This window comes from Acanthisitta chloris, unplaced genomic scaffold (genome assembly GCF_000695815.1).
Source record: "Acanthisitta chloris isolate BGI_N310 unplaced genomic scaffold, ASM69581v1 scaffold38678, whole genome shotgun sequence".
Lineage (NCBI taxonomy): Eukaryota > Metazoa > Chordata > Aves > Passeriformes > Acanthisittidae > Acanthisitta > Acanthisitta chloris.
The window spans coordinates 15,206-39,179 of record NW_008687160.1 but is presented as its reverse complement, the minus strand read 5'-3'; the positions used below and the strand labels follow the sequence as shown (position 1 = coordinate 39,179).

Genomic DNA, 23,974 nt, shown 5'->3' with positions numbered 1-23,974 from the left:
CACGTGGATCCAGACAGTGACAATTCTGCTGAAGACTGGCAATTATTTCTAGCTTGAAGAAAACTGAAGTCGGTAAGACTTAGCTTGTCAGTTGTTATCTTACTTGGGTTGCCCATGTGACTGAGGACAGATCCAGGGAGAAACCTGCCCCTTCGACAATAATTGCAGCCAGGTGTTTGGACTGTGTGTTCAAAAGAAGCTGGATGAGTTGAAGAATTTGATTTCAAGCTGGAAGGAAATTAAGTTTTTAAATTCTTTTCACTGCCTCTGTTCCTTTACTCTGTAGCCTTTGAAAGACTAGATACTGATCTAGTCCTTCAGCTGCAGAACTGCAGTGAATTGAAAGAAATGCTGGAATTTTAACTTGGGATGAGGTGCTAACACAATAATTCAAGTTCTTTTCAAGTCTGGCTTGTATATCTGTGAAGAAACACATCCGAAGCTGCTGAGGTGCCTTTATAGCCTGGCTTTTCACCTGGCTTCTGTTTGAGCTGAGTAGTCTTGGCTAAGATCCTGAAGGTATTGACTGGCTGCAGACTAGGGTTTGACACCTGAGACACTGTTGAAATTCTAGTGCAGCACTGATTAGGAATAAATCTCCTTCCCAACTGATCATAATCCAGTTTCTATTGCTTCTGTTCGTCAGGGTGTTTAGAGCAGTAGAAAATAAACTTCCTTTCAACCTCTAAGTTGCTAGTCTGAGTTGATACACTAGGACTTTTTAGCAGTGTTGTGCCACAAATTTAGTTGGTTAGCGCAGTGGTATATTTAACATGACAGTTGATATTCATATCCAACAGCAGAGTTCAAAAAGCTTTAATGTTGTGTTTTATCTCCAGGCTCAAAATGAGTACAATACTGGAAACCTCTGAGCTGCCAGCAGTGTTTGATGGGGTGAAGCTTGCTGCAGTTGCAGCTGTGCTGTATGTTATTGTTCGCTGCCTGAATTTGAAAAGCCCAACTGCCCCTCCTGAACTCATTTACCAGGACTCTGCTTTGGCCCGTTTCCTGCTCAAATCCTGCCCACTTCTGACCAAAGAGTAAGTATATATTTTTCCATGTTGACCTGTGTTATAGGAAGAGCAGCTGCACTTATCCATTCTTCTGCCTGGATTGTTTTTTAAACCTGGGTGCAAATGAATGTTGGGATATTATCTTGGTAAAATGAACCTATTCCAAGTCAATCTTGTTGTTAGTGTTCCAGGTACCTGGATTTGGGACCAGGCCTGGTACATGGCTCTCCATGGATGCATAAGAAAAGTCATTGCTGTCCATCTTTAGAAGCTTTATGCTGATATACTATACCAGCACTGTATAGCCACTATCTGTGGAAACTGAGGAGGGATGGATGGATGGATGGATGGATGCAGCTACCACTTGTTCCTGTTCTTGTACTCCTTTATTAGGGAAGGAATCTGTTGGGACTCACAGGAAGGAAATGTTTTCATGGTGTATCAGTGTACTTAGAATGAGCACAGGGGTGGCTATTAGTCTTAAAGTACCTTCTCTTATTTGAAGTGCCTTAAGTTGATTGAAAAATAATGAAATTTATTACCGAGTAGAGTATCTCATAACTAGTTTAATAAAGTAATGACATACTGGTCAGCTCCAAGCCTGTTGAATTCACTTTCAAGTTGACCTTATGTCAGCTGTGTATTTGAGCAGGCTGATCCTTGACCTTCCCTTCTAGGGCCTCCAAAATCAGTGCAGCTGCCCTTACCTCACCAATAACCCTCACCAGTAATAGGAAGCATTTAGTACAATTTCATGAGGCTTTGGAGGGACAAGGACTTCTGATTACAGTGTTTCTCTTCTGCAATCACTTTGGAAACTTGCAAGTCCTATTTAGAAGCCCTAAATACATCAATTATCGAGTAAGTGCTGAGTGCAGCTGCATGAACTTTCCTTTTGGATCTCAAAAGTCAAACTGACTTAATGGTAGTCATTCTAGGGGAGATGAGAGGCTTTTAGCAGTGCTGTTAGGTGCCTTGATTACATGAGTTGTGAGATCTTAGTCCATGGGGTCTGTAAACTCCTAGAGGAAACACAAGCATTATCTCTTTTTAGACTGGTACCCAAAATGGGTTCTATGATGCACTGCAGGTTTGGTAGTAACATAAGTGTTTGGATTCTTGATCATATCTAATGCCTTAACTGCAAAGCAATTGCTTCCCTAAGAACAGCCTTAAGGAGTTTTGAGTTACTTGGTGCCTTAGACACTTAACCATCTCAGTGTTGCACTCCAGATTGACATGTCCCCAGTTACTGAAGGAACAAGCATGAAACTGTGCTGATTATTGTTCTTGAAGGCTTATTATCAGGCTAATCTTTGGCGATAGATTGTAAGCTATTTCAGAGTCCATTTTACTCTTACTTCAGCTTTGTTGTCTCAGCACAGCACTACTGTATTAGAGCCATGTTTTTGACTCTGCTGGAGAACAAAGCATTCCCTAAAGACTGAAAACGCAGTTTTTAGACATCTGTTGTGCATTAATTGCAGGAGTGAAGAGCTTCTTGCAGAGCCCTGGTGTTGTGTTAGTGTGCAGTCGTGCATCATTTGCTTTCTGTATTAGCTGAGCTCAGGTTTGCCAACTTCTCTGAAACTATAGCAGTGATCTCCTCCAATACATGGTTCTTGGGCAGAATATTGTCTGAAAGGCTTCTATGACCTCAGGAAGCAAATTCATCTGAAACAAGCTAAACCAAAATGTGTCAGTAGGTAGCTATTCAGTCCTCTTGCCTCCATACCTATATTAGGGAAGACAGAAATATAATTGCTGTTGAGGATTGGAAAGGTTTACAGGCAGAACAAATCTAAGATGTATATGTGATTTTTTTTTTTTTTTTGCAATTCTATTGATGTTATCACAGACTTTTTCAATGCAAAAATTAGAAAAAATCAAAGAAATCCTGTCTTTAGGCATGAAAGTCACCTGGAGACTAAAGGGGAACAAATATATTTAAATTCCTGCGATTATGCATGAAACAGTTTGTAGGACTAATTAGCAGAAAGCTATGTGAAAACAGCTTGTGCCATACTCCACTGAAAAAATCTTGCAAGGCTTTGATTACTTGCTAATTATTCAGAGTGTTAGGAAAGCTGATTAAGCAGCTCTTTTCAAATTCTACCATGAAAGCAAAATAAGTAGCCCAGCAATCCCTTCTGTTATATCAGTACTGGGTTTGTTGTCAGATCTGTTATATGACCAATTCTTTTCTACAGAAGAATGTTCACAGCTGTGAACTGGCTTTCAGACCTGGTTTGTTCAGCTCCCTTATGCATAAGGGAGGAAGGACAGAGGACACTGCTGGGAGAAGCAGAGTGGTAGCAAGAAAGCAGAAGTAGGCTAAGTTATTCTATCTGTGCAGGTGTTCAAAAATATTTGGAGAAAACACTTTAGGACTTTATTCTCACTTCATGGCACCATCCTCACCTATGGACTGATTCAGTACACTGTAACCATAGTGTTATCCAGCCAAGTGGTGTTGGATGAATAATTTAAGAACTTTGAATTGTAGAACTGAGATGGCTGCGTGCCAGGTGCCTTGTACTTGCAGATGTTAGTATTGCTTTTTACAGGCCTCTAAACTGCTAGGAGCTTTCTACAGATCAAACATTGGTAAGCAAGAGAATCTGTCTTCCTGGAGCTCACGTTTCCTTCCCTCTATTTCCCTTTTTCTGCCGCTGTCCAGCTCTGCGCTTTAGTTTATCAAGTGGAGTAGCATAATCAGACCCTTTTTCATTCAAATTACTGCTTCTTGCATGGAAGCTCTTGCAAATCAGCACAGCTATTGGTGCCCTTGAGCACTTGGGCCTAACCCATGGCTGCAGCTGTCTCCTTTTCCTGTCTTTCAAATGGGTACAGAAAGTCCTTCATCTGCTCTTATTCCCCTAGAAATGCAGTGTTGGCTCTTTGATTCATGAGGATAAATTTGGCTAATGCTTGCTGTACGGGGCTAGACATTTTTGGCTGCTTGCAGTTTATTCTACCATCAGGTGTGTGAATCCTTACTTCTGTGGAGATGTGGCACGTGTCATCCCTATCGAAAATAATTATCCTTGCTGTCTACACACTTTTTATCATCAATAAAGGCAAGCTCCTCAAAGATTGAGGCAAATGACTGTCAAGCCTGTTAGTAAACACTGTCAAAGATCCAGCCTACATCCTTCTTATCCTTTGTTTGCACACTAACCTATACTGGATAAGCAGGCTGCCTGGTACCAGAAGACTCTTTTGCACTGTCACTGCATTTCTCTTAGATGCAAAGAGACAAGTACTCAGAAAAGCCGTCTTCAAGCTTTTCAGTGTTCTTTTCTTCCATCTAATAGCAAGCAGTGTTTGATTCCTGTCAACTCCTTAGTGTTTTACCCTGGGACGAACACTTCCAGGAGAATAATAAACTAGAACAACAGTGTTACCCCTGAAGCTTTGGCAGGTGAACATGCTGAGAGGTAGAAAAGAGTGGCAGCTCCCTATTGGTAAGCTGAAGCATTGACCTTGGGGAGAGAAGCAGCCTCGGGGGGTCTTGAGTTCTTGCTGGGTGCTGTGCTGTGGCATTGGCAGCAGCCTGGTGTTCTCCAGCTCTTATCAGTACAAGGAAGACTGTAAATGCTGTAATCTTCATGCCTTGTTTTGTCTAAAATACTCCTTGCAGTCACTGAAGGTTGAGGAGGGGCATGATGACTTCACTAAATAAAAGCTGCCTAAATGGTGAAGGAGGTGGTTTAACTGTGGGATTCCAGTCTGCACTTTGTATACTTCTGACTTCATAGAGTTTCTATAGGCAGCAAAAACTTCTATTCCTCTTAGGTTGGTTTCTCTTTTGGAGGCTTGGGAGATGTGGGAACTCTGTAAGCTGCTTAAATTTTCATATTACATATTTGCTGTGTCTTCATCACATTGAACATTGTAGCTAAGCTGAAAGCTGCTTTCTACATATTTGGGGGAGGTGGTTGAACCCTGCAGACTTTTAGATGAGTTTTCTTGATTGGAATTCAAATTGCATTCACTAGCATCAACTAAAGGGCAAGGTTCAGAGTTTGATTTATAAAGCATTCTTTAAATACCTCCTAACTGCTCTGTAGAGGGGAAAAATTAACCAGTCACCTGTTGTAGTGCAGCTCTCAGGGTGTCCCTGACATGGACAAATTGTAGGCTCTACTTTCTCACCATCAGTATCCAAAGCACTACAGCACATCAAAGGCCATGTAAGAGTTAATGTTTAAAGTGTTAATCTCCTCAGATGAAATGAAGTAATGCTCCAGAAATAAGCCTGTTGCTGAACTTCCACTTCAGATCTTTGAGGACCTGAATGCTGATGCCTGCTAATAAAAATAGCACAGTTTTTATGTGCTTTGTGTGAGCTGCTTATACAGCTGTTGCTTTTCTAAATTCCTGCATACTGGGTGATGTATGTGCTCTAAAATTATAATCTACTGCCTGAGAACCTCTAAACTTAAACAACTCCAACCTGTGATTGTAGATTTAAATATTAAAATGCTAGGAGAAATATTTGTGAAACATCTAGGAATTCTCTTGCTCTCAGGCACTGTTGGGCAGACACCTATCAAGATATGGGGCTGCCTGCACAGCTGAAATGCAGCTTTGGAGCTAAAACACTAGCATTTGTGAGCAGGTTTATGTAACTGGCTGTGCATTCACTTAGCCAGTTAAGACTGATGAACTCTGTACTTGTTGTGCCATGTAACTCAGCTTCCATGATAAGTAACTAGCATCCCCAGGCCTGTTCTCCTGTTTGCCTTCTGTTGCAGAATCCTGTTAATGGAAGTTATAGGGCTGGTTACTGCAAGCTGTAACTGAACTGCTTCAAATATTTATCTTAGAGTGTGTGCTATCTATTGCAACTGAGCAAACCAAGACAGGAAAATGAGTCAGTTAAGCCTTTGGGTCTGGAGCAAACTGGAAAGCCGTTCTTATTTCACAGGAATAAAAATTTCCCTTTCTAGTACAACACAACTTTGCCTTTGGATGTTTTTATTATCAGTGCATACTTGTCTGTGTTTTTGTAGTACATTATCCTTGTCCTTGTGTGGAGGTCTTAGCAAGAGACCTTCCTGACTGCTGTTCACCACCCAGCTGGCTGCTCAGCTTGTCACCATAAGCTGCTATTGCAGAACAGTGGAAATGCTGCTTATAGACATGGTGTTGTTCCTGGGCTCGTGTATGTCAGTGAGCAGCTTCACTGGAACAGGATAGGCTGAGGAACACAGTGAATCCTCTCCATGCATTGAAGCTTGCTCTGCTGGGGTAATCTCCACAGTACACTGCTTTCAAAACCCCTCTGGTTTGTAGCAGACATAGAAGACTTGAAGTCTATTGTGTCCTTGAGCACTTTTCCCTGGTTTCTGATTATCAATGCTGGAGGGAAGTCACCTGCTTTTGAGACAAGGACCCTTGTTTGGAGGGCATGGTTAGATTTAGCAGTAGTGATAGTTTTAGCATAAAATCTAAAGGGCAGTACTTGAATGCTCCTTAAACTGAACACTACTTAGTTGCTCAGTCTGCGTGGTTGTGTTTCCGTGTGTCACATCCTGCTGCTCTTGTTTTCTTAAGGTAAACCACAAGAAAAATACCGTGAGTACATGTTCTTCTGCCTGCAGGATGATTGTTTTGCAGGAGCATCTCTTCAGCTGTTTGCCAGGAGGAATGCTGGCTTCACTACAAAACAATCTGTGCTGGCTATTGCTATCGGCACTGCATAGCTAGTTGTTTTTTTTTCAGCTGGGTTGACTATGGAGATATCTCTGGAACTATTTTTCACAGAATAGGCTTAAATAAAATTTATCTGCTCTGTGATTTCAGAGGGTGAGAACTCTTGCACAATTTCTGGCAAGGCTTTTCCCCTCACCACTGTGGTATCATGTACCTTCATGGCTGAAGAGTTCTGTGTATGCTCTGCTCTCGGAGTGGTGTTAGTAAAAGCAAGCTGAAAGTCTACACAAACCCTGTATAAAAATGTCACAACCTTCAATCCTGTACAGTCTTGCTCTGTTAGGCTCAATACCAAAGTCTTGGAAGTTCTTGTAGACTTTTTCACTGAAAGATGTAGATAGAAGTCACTTACACGAAGATTGCAAAAACAGATTTGTCCATTGCCAAAACAGAGGGTCAGCAGAAACAGTGTGACAGATCATACATCTGATTCTGCTGTAGCTTATAAAGATGCTTTTACCTCAGCTGAGGACAGATTTTTACCTGAATTCAGTGATAGAGGAATCACTGTTACTGTCAAGGCTTTATAGGATTTTGTAGTAGGTTAGATTGGCAGCTTATCTTGCTAAATGGAAGTAATATTTTTAATAGCTGCTAGTTTGTGCATTAATCTTGTAAGGTAAGTTTTAGTCTTAGTTTTTCACTGATGATGCAAGATCTATATGATCTATGCAACTTCTTCCCCCCTCCTTGTTGAAGTCTTGTGTTCAGTCTCTTGGAGCCTGAATACTTAAGGCATTTTAGGCTATTTGCATCACCACAAGTCTGTTGCTTAAAGGCTGATGGGCCTAAACGAAAAGATTGGTGAGATAACAGCTTCTGGTCAAACACTGGCAAGTATTTCAGAGCTTCAACTGCTTTGTTTCAAAGTGCAAACTGTAGAAATATACTTGATGTGCCTAAGTAGGAGTAACAAATCTCTGCAGCAGCGTACTATGCACATTACTCATGCTAAAGGTTGACCTTTGAATATTTATCGAGGAGTGTAGCTACATGCAGAATGACTAACAAGCCGTCTTTGCTGCAGGCAATGTGATGCTTAAGCAGCTGACTGGAGTTAGCATCATAAAAGACAAGCTGGGTATTTGACTTGGTCCATAGGGTGCTCAAACACTTGTGCCCTCTTAAGGGAGCAACAGTGTATGCTCCCTTGTCCATAGAGCTTGACACAGTTTTAGCTTTGAGGAAGATGTGAAACCTGTAGGTATCATTTGTCCATTATTATGGATTGAGTCACAGGAATTCCTGCGTTGGGTGAAGAACGTATCAATGAAACTGCATGTGCTGTTTGCCTATAAAAGCAGCATAAAGGTTTGACTTATTGTAGATCAGTACTCTGGTAACCTCCAGCTGGGCTATTCAAAGGCAAGTTTGGCTGTTTCTTTCCCCTGACAAACCATCTGTGACCTAAGGAGGCAGGCTGTGGTAAGCAGTATGGTTGAAGCCATTTGTCTTCATTTAAACTCTGGCAGTGGTGGTGAGGCTTTGAAGACTCTTCCAGTTTTCTCTCTAACAACATCCTGTGGTATGTGCTGCTGCATCTGTTCCAGTGGATGATGGTAACCTGTAGCTGGAAACTGACCTGTAGGTGAAGTACAAGGAAAGGATTGGGGCTTGCAGAGATACTTGATTTTATTTATTTATTTATTTATGGTCTCATCATCAAGAGGGTAGCAGTAATCAGTGACAGCTGTATAACTTAGCTGCAGTAGCTGGAGAAATTGCTTTCCTCTTTAACCCTATGGGGTAAGATTGTTGGGATAATCTTTGCACTGTATAGAAGCAGAATCACCAAAACTCTCCAATGCATGCACTTACCTAGGGATGGAAACCATGCAATGATGTTGACACCTGAGTCTCTTCTCAAAGAGCTGCAAATTCTTATTATAGGTTGTAGTTGTCATCTCCCCTCAAAAGCTCCTAACACAGCCCATCTGTAAGGCATGTCAGGGCGAGTGGGAACAGGTAAAAATCCAAATCAAGCGATGTTTAGTGTGGGGTATGGCTACTGACCTGAACTGGTTGTAAAGGGAACAACTGGGGTGAAGCCAGCTGCTTTTCCTTCTATTAGAAGAGCAGTGTCTCTTCCATCTGCCGTAACAGTTGTGTTCAAAACCCTCTGCACTGAGCTATATGTAACTTCAGCAGAACCATTTGTAGTTCTTGTGCAGCCTTGTTTACTCTGACTGCACTATCCCAATGGATATTTACTTTGAATTGTGGGAATGGATCCACTGATTACTTTCCATCTCTACCGGCAATTGCAGAGGATGAGCTTGTACAGTCTGTCATTGCTGGGAAGCTCTGCACAGCTGCAGGTTGTGCCTGGCAAGACCCAGTGCACATCTCCCAAGTCAGAGGTGCTGGGCTGATAGAAGATAAGTAGTGCTACTGGCCTCACATGGATCCTTTGAGAAGATTTATAGTTGAGTGATCAAATCCAAGATGCACTGAGGGCTGATTTACAAGGTTGCAGGCATCACCTTTTGCAATGTTTATTAAAGTATCTACTTCTACAGGAATCTATTTTGGATCTCTTTGGGAAGTGTGCGTGCAAAAACTTCAGTGAAACTACAGTGAACTTCTGTGTTGCTTTTGCTGTGAGAAGTCTCCCTCATGGATGAGGGAAGAAAACAGGGAGAAGGACCATACTGCTGCTCTTGTCTTGCTAAATGAGCCTGAATAGTTCTTGTTTCATAGGAATTCTTTTTAAGGAGTGTGCGGGGGAAGAGGGAGTAGAGGATATGACACATAAGAGTTGGCATGGGCAGGGTCCAGCTCTGTGAGTAGGTAGTGTCAGAGCACGAAGGTAAGGTTTCTGTCACATTCTGGTGGATTATGGGCTTAAGTAGTAAACTTGAGTCCTGAGCTGCCTAGTTTTCTCTGAACAGGGAAGAACATGATCTCTGCTTCATGTGGCCTCGAGAAGTCAAAGGGAATAATTGCAGGAAGCCCTAAACACAACAAGGAGGGAGTTGCTAATCTCTCAGGGTCCAGGGTGGTGTCTGCAGCTCTCAAGCTGCTTCTGCATACCCTGTTTTTGCAGCACAGACCACAGTTCCTTAATTGGGAGTGTGTCCCATGGGACTGCTATTCCCCTAAACAATAAATCATTCATGATTTCCTGCTCAAGAGCTGATGTAACTAGCTTTTTCAAGGCGTCGACGCAGTCTCCTTTGCCAGGTGACTTACCCACATGGTGGTGGTAGGGCACAGTATGTTTCCTGTTAAACCACTTGCAGCTCTGCTTGTACTAAAAAAACCTGATAACTAAGCCTTTAATGCCTTCCAGCTCATAGCTGTGTTTCTCACATATCTTTTTTAGGGCCAGTGTGCTAGGAAAAGAAAGACAATCTGTTTTGTCACCTAGCTTTAATATGCCCTTGGTAAACAAACATAAATGGTAGATTCACCCCTCTTATTGAAAGGGATTAATTTTTCAGTGAAGTTTGGCTAGTTCTGACTGATTCTCTTAAAGCTGTCCCAGCTTTACCTAACTCTGAGAGCCAAAATCAATCTATACTGTGCTCTTTGGTTAATTTAGTAAAGCAGTTTTGTGTTAAAACGGTCCCCAACCATCAAGTCTCAGGGTTTTCGGTCTCTTAGAACTTGCTGTGAATCCTGTCGTTTCTACCAGTGACTTGTGCTGTCAAGTGCTTGCACAAGTTCATGTAGCTCAACCCAGCAGGCTTCAGTGTTTCAATTAAAACAGATTTACAGCATTTTACAGTTCTGGAGGTCGGTGTGGTTGGGTAGCAACTTGCTGTCCCAATCTCAGCGAGGCACAAGGTCTCTGTGTATTTAGTGAGAAGCATTTGTGCATTTAACATCTCAATACAGAGGAATGTCTGGTTTCAGCTTCTGCTGCTGCTCTCAGTGTTGTTTTCTCAGCCTTGAGAGCATTTTGGTCTCTCTCCTTGTGTAAGGTTGCAAAGATCAGTGCTGCCAGTTCAGGTGTAGGAAAAACAGTTCCATGTGTGTTACTATATTTGGTAGCAAGGGAGAGATTTGTTATGAGAGTGCTTATCTGTTCTCAAAGGCTCGTTAACGCAGCAGGGGTAAGCAATTAAATTACTGCCTTTCAGGTACATTCCACCCCTGATCTGGGGCAAGAGTGGACATATCCAGACTGCCCTATACGGAAAAATGGGGAGAGTGAGATCACCACATCCGTATGGACTTCGCAAGTACCTCACGATGCCAGATGGAGCCACAGCCACCTTTGATCTCTTTGAGCCACGGTCTGAGCACTGCACTGGAGGTCAGTCAAACAGCTGCTGGCTGCATCTAGCTGATAACCTTGATTCTGTGCGCTGGGGTGTGGATGAGGATAGAGCCCTTGACTCCCATTTGGCCTTCAGAAAAAGCAGATTTCTTATCTGTCAGTGTGGGATCCTCGCGGTACAACGCTGTACTAGAACAGTTACTGTTATCTTTACTGCTGAAGAGAATCTGAGCAGTGCTTTTGTAATGAGGCAAACATTCAGTGGCTAGAGCTGGAGCTTTGCACATAAGGGTGATAGCTAATTGGAAGCACATATGCTAATCCTGAATGTAATTTACTGTCCTTACTTGAATTACAACAATTACTTTCTTAGTTGATGAAATGATATCTTGTTAAACTAGTGAACAGTGTCAGCAGATCAAATATCATTAGATTAGCCACAAAGTAGATGATGGTTAATGTCAGCTGATCAGAATGTCTGTACTTAGCAAAGCTTCATTTTGAAGATCTGTTACACCCAGCTCTGGAAGGGAAATGAGGGGAAAATAGCACAGCCCTTCAGCTTGGCGCATGAACGAGCTCTAGGCTCCACAGCTTCCACACACGTTGCAGTCACGACAAGCTGTCAGAAGGCAGAACACGTGTCATGTCAAAAATGTCCTTCAAAGGGAAGAATATACTTTTGGTCTCTAGGCAGTGCCTGTAGAACTGTTTGTACAGCTTTCCCTGAAGTCAAAAACTGTTCATCTCCTGTAGCATGAATTACTTTTTCACATCTGTAGCACTAGAGCTGCTGTTCTCCTGTCCCAATATGGGATTTTTGGCAGACTGGGAGGAATTTTAGCTTGCTTGTGGTAGATGGTTTCCCACGGATCTGAAATAGAAGCCTTCTGAATCTCTTAATTTGCATGAAGTGACATTTACTTAACTTCCCTCTCTTTCTGTGCACAGAGGATGTCACGATGGTGATCTGCCCAGGCATTGCTAACCACAGTGAGAAGCAGTACATCCGCACGTTTGTTGATTATGCCCAGAAAAATGGGTACAGATGTGCTGTCCTGAATCACTTGGGAGCCTTACCAAATATTGAGCTCACTTCTCCAAGAATGTTCACGTATGGTAGGTACTCCGTGGGACCTGGGGACCTGTTTTCAGCCTTGTGGAGTTTCTAGGGCGTGATCAGCTTCCTTCAGGGTAACACAACTGCTGTACCTGAACGAAGATAATATTTGGTACTGTTTGGAACTGAAGTGAACTTACATAGGAGGAAGAGGGGAGGCTAATACTGGATTCACATCTTGTCTCTTCTGCCAGCTCATACACATGTGTTGTAATCAAGGAGGAAGTTTATTGGAAAGAAAAGTTCTTGTGGCTACTAAGAGCCTGCTTTAATGATTTTAGAGATGCTGAAATTGTCAGCATCTGACAAATTGCTGAATTTGTCATTCAGTGGAATGTCAAACAAACCTGTCTCTGGAGGATTAAACACCACTTCTGAGGCTTTGTAAAAGGCAATCCAAGAGGAGTTTGTACCAGCCTATCCAGAAAGTACATTTCTATCCTAGGAGGGAGGCATGAGGGTTGGTCCATGGTTGTAACACAGTATCAAGAAACAGCTACAGTTCTACAGTATGACAGTAAAGCTACCATGTGTTACCTGATTTTGGGCTTCCACCTTGGGTATAAGGAAGTCTCTTAACTTAGAAATTAAAAGGAGTAGAGGATTGAAACTGTGTTAAGCGTGATTTCAGCCAGTTTCAACTGCCCTGTTAGTGAGTAACATGATTTTTGTAGATTGTAGTCTTTTTGCCTGTGACCTAGCCTGCTTGTTCCTGAGCTCTCTTGAGCCCTCATGTCCATCTTTACTGTAAATATCTTAATTACACTGTCAGGAGTCAGTTGTGGGTTTAGGAGACTTCTGTTAGGCTTTATTTTTTGAAGATAACTAAGATACTGCTTAGAGCTTTGATTAACAGAATGTTTATCTTGAACAGTTGAATTGTCAAAATAGAAATACTGCGCTTTGGGATTCTGAGTCTGGCAAGCAAATAGGCTGTAATGCTCTGCTTGTTTTAGAATTATAAAATCCACTCCTCAGTGGAAAACACTTCAGGAACACCAAGTAAGTCCGTTTGTATCGAGGGCCTTGGCTGTTAATGGCTGCAAACCTAACATGTCTTGGGAACTAAGTTTGTCCTCCTCAAAGCATGTGCTTTTTTGATAGAAGTTGAGAGCTTTGCTTAAGACCTCAGGGAGTTGTTCTGTAGTGCCTCTCTTGAGATACAGCTTTCTGAGTCTTTTATAGCCTTGGAAGGGGCAAGGAATGCCTAGCACTTCCTTTGAGTAAGACAGTAAATCATTTGGCAGAGTTGCTTCTTAAGTAAAGTGCCAGCAAGACCATAAGCAGGTTTTACTCTGCCTCCAGCCCAAATATCACAGTGTCCTTCCAACTTTGTTGTATTCCAGACATATTTGTTGAGGAGCAAATAGTCCAAATTTGGGATTCACTGAAACTTCCAGCCTAAATTTGGGATTCACTGAATCCAGTCTCTACATCAAGCTTGACCTGTTGCTATTCTAATTTTGGATTTCTGAGCTGCCTTGAAATTGTGAAGGTCAAGCACTAAAGTATTTTGACTGCTGGCTTCTTCCAGAGGAAACCAGAGCAATGCAGCATTTGTTATCTTGAGGAAAATTGCTCATTAAGCCTGTTCACAAGGAAGTGCCCAAGCCCTGCTGGATTGGCTCAGCCAGGAGCTTGCTGTTCCACTGAAGCAAACAAACCCTTTTTACTGAGAGTTTACTTCAGAGCTAGCTAAAGCCTGAGTGTGATGTCTAGCTGACGTGCTGCAGCTGGGGTGAGGACCCACTGGAGCAGTATTAGGTTGGCACAGGGTAGAATCCCACCTCTTAGGATTTATCTCTCTGGACAGGTTCCACAGGATAGAGCTGAATTTCTGACTCTAGACAGGAAGAGGCGTCTGGAGTTTTATTTGTTGTTCATGTGGTGCTTCCTGTGGTTTGCAGTCTTAAATCCAATGGGAATGTTAACAAAGTGCACAGACAGTTGATACCAGTGTACTAATGCCATCAGTTTTGCAGCTGCTTCTCCATGTTTCCTTTTCTCATACTCAAAGGCCGGGGGAATATCTGTAGGTACTCAGATATTGCATGTGTTGAGGCCTTCAAGTCTGTCAAAGAATTGGAAGATGCCACTGCTGCCAGAACCCCTTGGTGCCTGCAGCATGTGGGATGCAAGTGGGTGTTTGCTGGGAGCAAAACAGACCTGTATAAAAGCACTTACCTCTTCCCTTCAAGAAGGAATGCCCATAATGTCTTTTAGGAAGCGGCAGTACCTTTACATCTTCAGGGGTTACAAAGGGCTGGCTGCCTCTGCTTAAATGTTTCCCCCTGATTGTAGAGAGCACCTGCTTAGTCAGGCTGGGCAGCATCTGCTGAGAGCTCTTCCTGACAAACCACCTCTGCAATTCCATCCCCTCATCATGTCGGCATGGATTTAGAAATCCATGGCAGTCTTGCTAAAAGCAAAGGAGCAAACTGTTCCAGGTACCCCACTTCAGAAGTGGCAAACTGCCTCAGGAGGGTAATGATATACACTGTTCTTAGATAGAAATGTCAAGCCCAGTGTTGCTGGACTCTGCTTTTTAAGCTGTTTTAGGAAGGAAGAGTTTCAATTATCACGTTAGCTGTTGCTATGAGTTTTAAGTAAGTAAATTTCATCTTTGGCACTCTGTCAAAACTAAGCATGAGCTAAGCTCCACAGGACTCAAACAGATGTATGAACACATGTGTGAATCTGAGCTCTTAAAACCTTAAGGCTATTGAAAAGTCAGAAAGGTTAAGAAGCTGAACTCCAAGCACGCAACTGAAGCTTGAAGTGGGAATCTATGTTAGAAGATGATTCTTGACTTTGTCCTTCTTTTTTAGGTTGCACCTGGGAATTTGGTGCCATGGTGAATTACATCAAGAAGACCTACCCTCAGACTCAGCTCGTTGTCGTGGGCTTCAGCCTGGGTGGAAACATAGTGTGCAAATACCTGGGAGAGAGTCAGGCCAACCAGGAGCGAGTCCTGTGCTGCGTCAGTGTGTGCCAAGGGTACAGTGCACTGAGGTGGGTCTGGAGGCTTCTCCATGCTGGTCTCTTCTGGGGTTCAGGAAGGGGCAGATAGATCTTTGCCAGGGTGCATGTGGAAGGACAATGTGAAGGAGGATTTTCTTTTGTATTGAACTGGTCTGACAGGCTGCAGTGTGCAGAGTGCCACCCTCCTGAAGGAGGAGCTGAAGCTTTGCTGGTTTGAAAGGCACAGGTAAGCTTTCTGTCAGCAATGCAAACAGGTTCTCTGTACTTGGCCAGGTGTGTGCTGGCAGCTTCTGGACTGTGAGTGTGACACTGTCTCATTGCTACAACATCCTCAGAGGAGGCATTCCCAGTGCAGTCCTGGCATAATTAACCAGGCAGGATGGGCAGCATGACCAGCTGCTGAGCTGACACCAGGTTTGCAAGCAGTAGTTTATACTGTCTTATCACTCTGAGAAGTATCCCATGGTTCATAATAGCTTATTTGCCTTCAATGTGCAGTTTCATCTGGCACCCCTTTACACAGGGAGACTGGAAAGAGGCAGCATATACACTGTCAGTCCATGCTCCCCTCTTAATGTGTGTCACTGCACAGTGCTGTGGGCTGATGAGGAGAAGGAGCAGCTGTTACAGGAATGAGAAGGTGGAGAGGAGAAAGCTTACAGCCCTAAAGTGTGCTGAAAATACTGACCTGTGTCTCCCCAGCTGGCAGCCAAGAGGCTGTGGCACTTGGGGAGCTCTAATGGCTCCACCTAGTGCTAATGCTTGTGTGTACTGGTGGAGGGTCTGGCACAGAGCTGCTGCTTGAGAACTGGTGGCTCAACTAATGTGCTTTTAACTTCCCATGTATGCACAGCGAATGAAGATCAAAACAGTGTAACTGGTTAAACTGCTGTCTTCAGTTTTTACTGTCTGTACATATGGACAATTACTAAGGTGTGGCTGACTTCAGAGTAATTTAACTGGAGTTTTAAGCCATGAGACTATTTACAAGGCAAAAGGGGCTGTTGGTACTTGGGTATTTGGGTCAAGGTCCTTTGGGTGGATAAAAACTGTGAAACTGTGGCAGCTCTGTGAGCGCCTTGCAGTGGAATTTAACCTTCCAGCTGTGGTCAAAGTAGCTGAAACCCTGCTGCTGATGCTCTGCCTGTATTAGGGACCAGTTAGGTATTTATCAGTCTGAAGATCCTTTTATGAATTGAGCTCTTACAGGTAAAAGTAAAATGCTTTTCTGGAAGCATTAAGATGTGAGTAAAAGATTGACATGGATGTAATATTCCAGCATACTTAACCCCTTTAGAGATCAGATGTGACTTCTGCTTAAAGAGTGTGTAATCTGCTGCTAGTACACACCCTTAAAATCTGAACAGATGCTACAGGAACAGTTGTTCTGTTTTGTTTCAAGGGAAATGTTCTTAACTGTCCTGGAGTTCTGGCATGGAGCACAGAGCATCCTTTTAAAGCCAGCTTGCTAATTGCAGCCATCAGACAGGGTTTGCAGGGATCACATCTGGCTGAGGTTCACTTGGTTCATCATCTGCAGTTACGCAATACTGTATTTCTGGTCTCCAAAAAAATGTTGCAAGTAATGCTGTTTGTGTTTGCAGGGCAAGGACAACCTGATTAACAATACTCCATTTGGATATTTGTGTGGAAAAATAAGTTTGGGGTTTTTCTGAGTTTAATGCAAGTATTGGGTGGGTTGTGTGGATTACTGAGCTCTTGCCTCCACCTGCTGGGTAAACATCTCCTAGCAAACCTCCTGTCACAAAACATCTGCTCTGCTTTACTTGGGCAGCCAGCAGGAAGGCTTTTCAGTTCTTGACTCCCTATCTAATATCTACTTCTGCTTTAAGTGCTAATTAGCTGAAGAGCTAGGAGAAAGCAGTTTCTACTGAGCAAAAGACAGGAGAGGGAAGGCCTTGTGCCCTATTTATAGAAGTGAGAGGAAGGAGGTACAAAGCACCTCCAGATAGATTGGTTAAACCTTAGCCTTCCTGGGCTTGGCCTGGTAGGTTAAAATAACTGGCTTCAGCCCTCTGAGCTATATGGAAGAGGATTACCGTGGTAGACATGGGCAGTTAGTTACCAATTCCATTTTTTCATATTGGCTTGTACAGCCTTTCTCTCCTTCATAACTTCAGCAAGTGAAAGACAAAAGTGGTAGTGAGCAAGGTGAACAAAGGATCTCAAATAGGAAAGCCTTTCCAGAGCATTAAGTGTGATTCACATAGATGGGCACAAAAAAGTAACAGCAACACCAGGATCTGCCAGAAGAATGAGACTCTTAGTTTAATGAATTAACACAGTCTGGGGAATGTGTTCCCTGAGGCTAAACAGGGACAGGTCTCCTTATTCCTTAATCTCTGCCTGCACAGGCTTGATTCTGCTGCTTGATCTTTTGGAATGCATCTTCACCATAGCTACGGGCTGTGGGGAGAGATCTCTGCTTTGAAACCTGGCAGTCCTCAAAATAGGTGACACTGCCCCTTTTTTCAGTGCTTGCAGCACTTCATATTGGGAGTACTGCTGTACAGCAGGAACTGCAGGGAAATGTAGTAGCTTCAAGTTCAAATGTCTTGTAATAACTTAATAGGTTTGCTTGGGAAACCTTTTGTGAAGAAAGAAATGTGCATCTTCCTGTCTTCTTTCATTCCCCTGCCCTGGTATAAATATGGTAGGTATAGCCTGCCTAGAAAAAAAGATATGGAAGTTGTTTTTTTTTTTTAAAAAAAAATAATTCCATACTCTAGCATGGCTAGCTACAGGAGAACAGCTTGCTCTTGCTCTGGTAGGGGAATTGCAGGTTATGGCTTGGGAGGTCATGCTAAATCTGCTGTAGTTCTCATGGTATGCTAATGTGTAAGTGGTAGGAGTGCTTCAGTAGCTGAGACTGCTCCCAACATTCTTCAGTTGCTCTGTAAATGATAGTGTGTTTCCTCAGTAACAGCAAACCCTGCTAGGAGCAAAGCTATAACCTGCCCATGACCCTGCATAGCAAAGGAGTGCTGGTATCTGGCAGAGCTCACAGAAGTCTGGATGGCTTTAATTCTGTTTTAACAGCAGATAAGCTGTGAAGTGTTATTCTGCTTTGAGAATAAGTAAAGACTTCAATGCCACTTGCAGCTGCAACTAGTATTTATTCCTGCAGTTCCTGCTAATGAAGCTGAAAAATAGTAGTGTCTGTACATATTGGAAACATCTGCACAAATTCTTTCCTCTGTATACACGATAGACAGCACTGTGTTCAGCAACAGGTTTTAGTCCTTTCCTTGGGAGTTCCATTATGTGCATTTCATCCAACTTCTGCAAAAGGATACTAAAATCTTCTTGTCAGTGTTGTGTATCTTGATTAATGGCTCTTAAATGCTCTGATCAAAACTGCTGATTACATTGTGCAAGATGAGACTACAGATCTGTTTTCTGATACTAACAAACTTGATCAAAGTGGGAGTCATTTCCTGGAAGAGGTTAAGCTGTGGCAGGGAAGGCCTGGAGGTTTGTTTACATAGCCTCCAGGCTGCAGTAAGATGTTAAGAGGGTGTATTAATCTGACCTTTCAGGATCTCCATTAACAGCTTTGTTTGTTCTGCGCTGTGTTTTTTTCTAGGGCACAGGAAACCTTCATGCAGTGGGATCATTGTAGAAGATTTTATAACTTCCTCATGGCAGACAACATGAAGAAAATCATCCTTTCTCACAGGTACTGCAGTACATCATTTATCCTGATAGTACTGATTGGGTCCATGTCTATACTGAACTTATCTTTCTGGTCCTTTGAAATAGGACTCCTGAAATATGCACAAGTTCCTTGATTGGTCTTAGATGAACCAACAGAGAATGGGAGACTCTGTCAATCTCAATGTACTGTAGAATAAGCTTTGGTCATCTTGTGAGAAGAAAGCAGGCTTTGTTGTCTTTTTGTCTTCTGTGGAAACTTGCTTAATGAATAAAGAAAACATGCACAGGAAAACATTGCAATTAGACTTCAAAGTCGAGTATTCTGCGTCTGTTTCACTTCTAGCCAAAGAATTCCCTATTCAAGGAGCCTCTTGTTCTGCCACCTACCTGAGGTAGGACTAATCTTCAAGATCTGCTGTATGGAGCTGCTGCTTATCAAATAAGCAAATAGTCAAACCTGTAGCTCTGGCTTCTAGCTGTTCCTCTAGAAAAGAGCATGTAGCCAGCAAAATACTTAATGTTGCTGTTTCTGGAGCTCAAGTGTACTTGTAGGATCTCTGTGCTGCTGTGGCAATCCGTGGCTCTCACATAACAGGAATGTGTGTGCTAAACAGGTGACATGCTCAATGTTGTTGTTTTCCCCCATCAAAAATTCTCTGGGTGGTACTTTGTAGGGCAAGAAAGTACCTCATCTGTGTATATTTGAAGTTGTCTGACTTGGAGGGGAGTATCTCGGACCCATTCCAGTTAAGAGCATGTGTCACTTCAAACTTTTGGTCCTTTGTTTATACTCCTGTGCAGTGTGAAACACTTGTAGGAGGAGTTGGGGCAGCTTATGTAGGATGATCTACATAATTCATTCCAGGCTTACAAATATTTAGACAACTTGATCAAATTTAACATGTGAAGTTAGGTAAGCTCCCATTAAACCCAGAAAAAAAGCCAGTGCTGGCTTGAAGGCAAGTATGTTAAGTAAACTTTTTCCATAATCACTTGTGCTCTAGGGCAACTCCCCCAAATCAAACCTAGCCTCCCTCCTGCTCAGCCCTGCAGCTGCCTCTGAAAGGGAATAAAAATCCCTTTCCTACTTGTGCCTTTTGTTCCATTTGTTAGGGGAGCAATTTGTTCTGGTAAAGGAACACATCATCTCCTGAGGGCAATAACTAATTATGACAAGTGTCCATAGTAAATAGCTTTCTGCTAAGGTAATGTCCCAAGTAGTTTCTGCTGTGTGAGCTTACCCGGTATCTGCTGGGGGACTCTAGGACCAGATGGTAGAGGAGATGCTATGCCCAGGACTGCTAGTGCTCTCACCCAAACCACCCACAGGCTTTGTCTGAAGCCAAAGAACCTTCCCTCTAACTTGCAGCCTCTATCCCACATACCCTTAGTGTTCTCTGTTCTGGGAAGATCCTTTTGAGGCCCCCTCATGCAGTTTTTCAGTATATCAGGAACCCATGTTTTTCCTCTAAGGAGACTGCTAGGGTTTCTGTTATGTCTTGCTGCAGAGGTAAGTGGACAAATAAGCTGTTCTTGCTCCCAAAAAAGCCTCACGTATATGTAGCCTAATTCTGGTCTTACCTTGTCAGATCTGTTGTTCTTGAACCAGGTCATGACTTTGTTGCTCTTGTGTTACTTGGATGTAATTCTTGATGTTACTCTTTCAGGCAAGTTCTTTTCGGAGATAACAACATGAAGAAGCCACAAAGCTTGTCAGATGCTGATCTGAGCAAGCTCTATACAGCAACATCCCTTATGCAGATTGATGATAATGTTATGAGGTATGGAAGACAATTCTGTTTCTTTATAGAACTCTGAAAGTACCTTCTCAGAGTGGCTCTTGCATGCCCCTTATGTGCCTGTAGGAATCTGCTGAAATACAGTGAACACAGCCTCAGATTCTTCCTTGCCTTCACATTGAAGAAAACTTAGCAGAAAAAAACCCAAACCAACACAACTTACTATTGACAGTCACAGCTTCTGTGAAATAATTTAGGAGGCATTTTTTTCAGTGACATCTGAACTTGATGCCTTCAGTAATGTAAGGAGAGGCCAGCTCTGCCTCCAAACTCTAGCAAAAAATTGTGCATTGACCCCTTCCCAAAATGAAGCTGCAAACTGTCTGTTATATAGCTATAACACTTTTGGCAAACAGTATTGTTGGCTGCTTATAAAACAGCCATTCCTAGGGAAATCTCCCTACTTGGCCCCCATCCCTGAGGCCTTTCCAGTTTGAACCAACAACTATATTGGCAAAGAACTGGAACCACAGTGAATTCTGAAGGCCTTGTCCAGTATGTTTGAGGTTCATAAGCTGTGGTGGGTTTGTATTTGAAAAGGCTTTCAGGGAAAGATGAACAAGACCATAAATTTTTCTTTTTATGTACAATTAAGCAAAGTGGGACACTTTAAAAGAAATGCCCTGAAGGCTGCTAGTCTTCAGCTTGCATGTTTGACCTGCCTGTGCTCTCACAAGGTTTGAGTAAGCACAGAAAGCATCAAGGCATGTGCTGCCAGAAGTGGGTTTCACAAAGGCACTGGGTATTAAAAAATCATCTGTGAAAATTAAGGCATCGTTCCTATTTCTGCATGTATGTCCTCACTTGAAAGTAACAGTCACATGGATACTAGAAGCAGATGATTGCAATGAGTCTTCTCTATTTCAGGAAGTTCCATGGCTACAGCTCGCTGAAGGAATACTATGACAAGGAAAGTTGCCTGCAGTACTTGCACAGGGTGAGCTCTTGCAGTAGACTGCTCTTGTACCTTCAGTGCTCTACTGGGGAGAAGATACTCTGTGGTTGCTGTGGTTGATACCTGTCACAGCTGTCTTAGCTGGGATTTTCAGAAATCCTCAGGCACAGTATACTGAGTGGGATTTCAGTTGGTTGCTACCTCTAATACTGGTGCTAAATGCTCTGTGCTCTGAAGAGCTTATACCTCTGGCAGGTAGTAGCACCAAGTGGTCTATGGGTAAAGCCATGCATTCAGCTGAGCTGCTCTGAGTGTATGGGGATAAGGTGGGAAATGGGTGGTGTCAGTGTCTGCAGTTTCAAGGAAGAAAGGCTTTCTACACACTGTGGGAGACTCAGGGCAATATCTGGCAGACAGATGCTTAGCAGACCAAAGTTTTGCACAAATGCAACTAATTCCTACTTGTTCTACTGATCCAGAGAATGGAGACATTCCAAGGGAGTTTCCTCAACTTTAACCAAGATGTCCATAACAGAGCTGACACTGAACTACCTAATGTGCAAAGCAATGCAAAGCAAAATAGGGTGTAGGTATTTGAATTCTGAGAATGGGGATTCACTCTGTGTTTGCTCTGGTGTACCCCTGCCTCTTTTGTACAACTGAGTGTGTGTGGGAAATATTTAACTCTGAAATAAGATGTCTTAATTGAATTAAGCTAAGATACTTTTTACAGTTGGTAGACTGATGTTCAAATACCAACACCTTACTCGGGGTTTTTTTTCCTTTTATGCCATGTTTCTTGATGCAGATCTATGTTCCTCTTCTGTTGGTTAATGCTGCTGATGACCCTCTTGTCCATGAGAGTCTTCTATCAATTCCAAGAGCTCTTTCAGGTATGCTGAAGCAGTCTCCTCCAGCTGTGCATATTTGTGTACCTGCATCTTGCTTATCACATCATGATTCACCATTTCAAAGCAGCTTGACTTGCCTCCTTACATCTGTAATGCTGTGGGAGGTGTTCTAAGCCTCTTTAAATCCCTAGTTACTAGAACTAACAAGGCTAACTTTGAGCAGGAAGAACTTGAGTCCTTTCAAGCACCTTCTGCTGTTTTGGCTTGTGTTTGATAGTCAGCAGGTTAGATTCAGGTTACGTTCTTGGATGGAAAAATGCTTCTTCATGTCATTATTCCTCACTGGGGTTAAATAGAAAGGTGTGTGATTGAGTCATGATGAAGTACAGATGAACACCCCCTTTGCTGATGACATGTGGGGTGTAGATGGCTGTCTTACTTGGCACTGAACTAGCATCTCTCCCTTGAAAGGAGTTGAGCTGTCTATCTTCAGCCACGGGAAAGAGGCAAATTATCTTTAGAAGCTCAGAAGAGGGAGCTAACTGCTGCTTCATCATACAAATAGTGGGTGCACAGGGAGGGAAGCAGGGTTCATTCTTTCCCTGGTTGGAAGCTGTGAGCAGAGAATTTATCCTCAGCTGCTTTCAGACAGAAGCAAGCACAGGGACTTTTTTCACTATCCATGGAATAAGATGGGTGATACACTGTCAGAGCATAGTGCAGCTTGACATGATGCTGTAACACTCCCTCCTAGTTCCAGTGCATGTGAACTTAAGATGTTCGTTTGTTAAAGAATGAATAGCAGTCCAGGTATCACTGTAAGGGCCCAGCCAGCAGCATTTCTTGGGCAGCCTTCTTGTCCTGGCAACTTAAAATGGTTTCATTCTCAGCTTAAAGATGTTAACCTTCTGGAACTTTCTGCCTCTTTTTGTTTTACAGAGAAAAGAGAAAATGTGATGCATGTGCTGCCCCTTCATGGAGGCCACCTGGGATTTTTTGAGGGGTCTGTACTATTCCCAGAGCCTCTCACCTGGATGGATAAGCTCGTGGTGCAGTATGCCAATGCCATCTGCCAGTGGGAGAAGACAAAGCCTCACTGCTCGGACACAGAGCAGGCTGTATCTGGCCAGGAGTAATTGACCCAAAGACTCTAGATCACTTCACTATATCTCCCCTTTTGGGAACATCTTGTTCCCTCACCTGCTGCTTCAGGTTTCCATTCTCCATGATATTCTGTGGCTGGGGTTTGATCACAATGTTTTCTTCCAAAGTGGAGTTAGAGCAAGAGTTTAACATCTGGTCAGAGCATCTTTGCATATATAGTCACTTGGGTTTGTAATTTACTGCTCTGAATTGTGGTGCTGACTGTGACTTGGTACAGGGCTGCTGAGCTAAAGATTGATTGCTTTAATATAGCAAAAGTTTCAAATGTCAAAATTTCTTCACCTGCTGGTCAAAAACTTGATCTGCAGCATTTGTTTCGGTGTAGATGACAGGGTGCCTGTGGTTCTGTGCTCTGTCTGGGTGCTGGAAAGTCCCCGTACCAAGCCACAAGCCAGTGAGTGGTTCAGTCTGTGAGCCACTACAGTGTGGCTTTGAAAAACAGATGCTTGACTGCAAGTGGAGTTTCAGCTTTGCACCATCTCAAGGGAAACCTTTTAGTTGCTAGGAATGCACTTGCACAAGTGAA

The 23,974-nt window shown here is 42.9% G+C and overlaps 1 protein-coding gene across 1 annotated transcript; it reads left to right on the top strand.

Annotated features, from left to right (window-relative positions):
* ABHD2 (abhydrolase domain containing 2) lies at positions 1-23,974 on the top strand. The gene is made up of 10 exons (XM_009080483.1): positions 1-68; positions 840-1,040; positions 10,820-10,995; positions 11,911-12,078; positions 14,908-15,091; positions 18,669-18,761; positions 20,407-20,520; positions 21,406-21,475; positions 22,242-22,326; positions 23,224-23,974. The coding sequence occupies exons 2-10, from the start codon at positions 847-849 to the stop codon at positions 23,418-23,420; spliced, it is 1,281 nt and encodes a 426-aa protein (XP_009078731.1). The 5' UTR covers positions 1-68; positions 840-846; the 3' UTR covers positions 23,421-23,974.